General features: G+C 53.0%; 1 protein-coding gene across 1 annotated transcript in view; it reads right to left on the bottom strand.

Moving 5' to 3' along the window:
- Window positions 1-3242, bottom strand: part of VDBG_04442 (chromodomain helicase hrp3) — a gene marked incomplete at both ends in the record, with an annotated part of 5050 nt that overhangs the window by 674 nt on the left and 1134 nt on the right. The window contains one exon of the mRNA XM_003004790.1: window positions 63-3195. Coding sequence (XP_003004836.1) covers window positions 63-3195 — 3133 coding nt within the window. The remainder of the gene's footprint in view (window positions 1-62; window positions 3196-3242) is intronic.

Here is a 3242-nt window from a genome sequence, read left to right as displayed (position 1 = left end):
CCGAGTGCTTCCTCTTGGACTCGGGACGCGGCGTTCCGCGGTCATCCACATTGCTCCGTGACCTGTGATGATCACGTTCTCGTTCCCGGTCCCGGTGGCTACTGTTCTTCTTGCTCAGGTGAGGAGCAGGTGATGCAGCCGCACTACCAAGTTCACTGCGTCGGCCCCCATTGAGGTGCTTCTTATTGTTCCTGTGGTGATTTTCCACAGCCTTCAGTGTGGCAGCGTCGGTGGAATGTTTCGACTGCAAGACGGAAAGAAGGTATTCAGAACGGCGGACCAGATGGACCGCGCCTGGAGAGTTGATACTTTTCTCGCTGGCCTTATTGCGCTCCTCCTTTTTCTCAACACGATGCTCTTCCAAGAAGAACTTGTCTTGCAGATCCAAGCCAGCATCGTCGCGAATTTGTGTCCAGGCACCGAAGCCATACCGGTCAATGCCAACCAGGAGCATACCGTCTTCCCTAGCACCCCATTCACAACTGTAATGGGCTGCCTTGGAGGCGTCCGGTAGACGAAAAGACTTGTCGTCGTTATTCTTGCGCAGGACTTGACGGAGAAGGCGCAGCTGCTTGGGCCGTTCAATGGCTGTCTCGGCATTCATCTTGCGAACCTCTCCAAAGTCAATCAAGACTGCCTTCTTGTCCTTCTTTGTCAAAGACTTTCCGAGCTTCCGTTCATCTTCCTCAAGCCTCGAGTAGTTGTCATCCAGAGCTTGACCGCAGACCTTGGTAAAGTCATCGATGATGGAGCTCAGGAACTCTCTGTCTCGTTCCGTCAGGCGGGCTTCATGGACAATCTCATCACCACGGTCCTCCATGGCTCCGTAACGATAGAATGCCTTGAGAAGGTTGCGAGTCTCCTTCTCGTTCAAAGGACGTCTGGGATCGGACAGTAGAGCCCTCTGCTCCTCGGCCTCTTGCCGTTGCTGTTCTTCCCTCTGCCGCTTCTTGGCGACGCGGTCAGCTCTGTCATTTTCGCTATGGCGGTTCTTCACGGCGGCTCGGCGTGGTGCGCTCTCGGCGGCGACCTTGGCGAGATAAGCTTCGTGACGGCGCTTCTCCTCCTCAGCCTTGATATTCTCAAGCTCCTCGACAGGGATGATCTGGTCCCAATCAAGAGCCAGATCGTCGACCTTGACGTCGGTGTACTGCATGAAGTTGTCCCAATCGATGCCACCACTGCTGAGGTTCATCTTGTCGTCGACCTTTGTCTTGGTAACTTCAGCATTTTCCAAGATGGAGTCAATATCCAGTTGTTCAAGACGCTCCTGGTTACCAGTCTGCTCGAACATTTTTTGCGAGCGCATCTTGAGGATCCACTGAATGTCATCGGCCGAGCTGGGACCATCCATCTTCAAGCCCTTCTTGTTGAACTCATCGCGGAAGGCCTTGCCTTCATCAGTGACACCGGCCTGGATGGTGAGGTACTCAAGAAGAAGCTTGTTGCGCGCCCGTTCAAGTACCTCCTCCTCAACAGTTTCCTTGGAAACGAGACGGTAAATGCTGACCGGCTTCTTCTGGCCAATACGATGCGCGCGGCCCATGGCTTGCAGATCGGCCTGCGGGTTCCAGTCCGAGTCAAAAATCACGACAGTGTCAGCGGTCATCAAGTTGATGCCCAGGCCACCAGCACGCGTAGAAAGCAGGAAACAGAAGTCGTCACTTCCCTCGGCGTTGAAATGGTTGATCGCCATACGGCGAGGACCAGCCGCAATCGTGCCATCCAGACGTTGGAACTTGTAGCCTCTCAGGGCAAGATAATCACCGAGAATATCAAGCATTTTCACCATCTGGCTGAAAATGAGGACTCGGTGGCCATCTTTCTTCAGTTTTGTCAAGAGCTGATCGAGCAGCATCATTTTTCCACTACTGGCAATGAGACCTTTGACTTGGTCCTCTCGACGAGTGCTGCCTGCGAGAACCCTGTCCTCGGCTCCGCCAAACATGTAAGGATGGTTACTGACTTTCTTCAGTTCCATCATGATATTCAAGAGCGAATTCTTCTGACCGGTAGCGTCGGACAAGGCGGCGTAATTGCGGGTCAAGATGTTCTTGTAGTATTCCAGTTGCACGTCAGAGAGTTCGACGCGGATGATCTTCTCCGTCTTTGGTGGAAGGTCAGACTCCACTGTCTCTTTTGTACGACGAAGAATATACGGGGCGATCGAGGTGTGTAGGTCCTGCAACTTTTCCTGGGTGTCAGCACCGGTGAGAGTCTCGAGCTCTTCATCGATGATGACTTTACCCGGATTCAAGAAGTCCATCAAAGCCGAAAGCTCGGCGAGGTTGTTCTGGATCGGGGTACCGGTAATCAAGATCTTGCAGGGAACGCCGAAGCTAACCAGCTTGGCATATAGCTGAGACTCCTTGTTCTTGAGACGGTGTGCTTCGTCGACCAGCAGAGCCTGCCACTTGATGGTTTGCAGGAATGACCAGTCATGCAGAATCATCTCGTACGAGGTGATGAGAGCGTTGAACTTGGGCTTCTTCGAGTTACCGTTGATCATTAGCTCATTCTCGCGGATAGTTTGGCGAGAGGCCTCGTTGCCAAGATAAACGACATAGTTCATGTCCGGAGACCAGTTGTCGAAGGTATCACCCCATGCTGGGATGACACTAAGGGGAGCGACAATAAGGAAGGGACCTTCCTGTTCGCGGTCGTTGCGAAGCCAGCTCATGAATGACACGCTTTGGACCGTCTTTCCGAGACCCATTTCATCGGCAAGAATAACATTATTCGCCCGCGTCCAGTTCAGACAGAGGAAGTTCAGACCACGGAGCTGGAAGGTCCGTAGCTCACCACCCTTGATGTAATCGGGTTGGGCTTCAAGCTTCGTCATTCTTGTACGCGTGTCTGGATTGGTCTCGGTCCGATCTGACACCCATTGGCGAGAGGATCGGTCAAGAAACTGATCGATCTTGACCTGGAAGTCGGTGCTGATGGCTGAGGCAACTTCCCAGGTGCACTCATCATAGTAACAGCCCTTCCACTTGACGAGATACTCTGTCTCCTCATCGCCGTCTCGAACAGCTACCACTCTATCCACCTTGGTGTAATCTTCAAGGGCTTCTTCAACACGCTCTCGATCCAGGAAAAACTGCTCTTTGGTCTCAGGCGGGATGTCGAATCCGAATCGGATGAAGAGCTCATGATCAACGACAACTCTAAAGTAGTTCTCGAGCTTCCGGTAGCCTCGCACATCGCGCAGTGTTTGGGCAGTCTCCCAGGTGTCATGGAGG

Source organism: Verticillium alfalfae, genomic scaffold, assembly GCF_000150825.1.
Source record: "Verticillium alfalfae VaMs.102 supercont1.5 genomic scaffold, whole genome shotgun sequence".
NCBI lineage: Eukaryota > Fungi > Ascomycota > Sordariomycetes > Glomerellales > Plectosphaerellaceae > Verticillium > Verticillium alfalfae.
The sequence above is the reverse complement of the archived record's forward strand: the minus strand, read 5'-3'. Positions and strand labels throughout refer to the sequence as shown.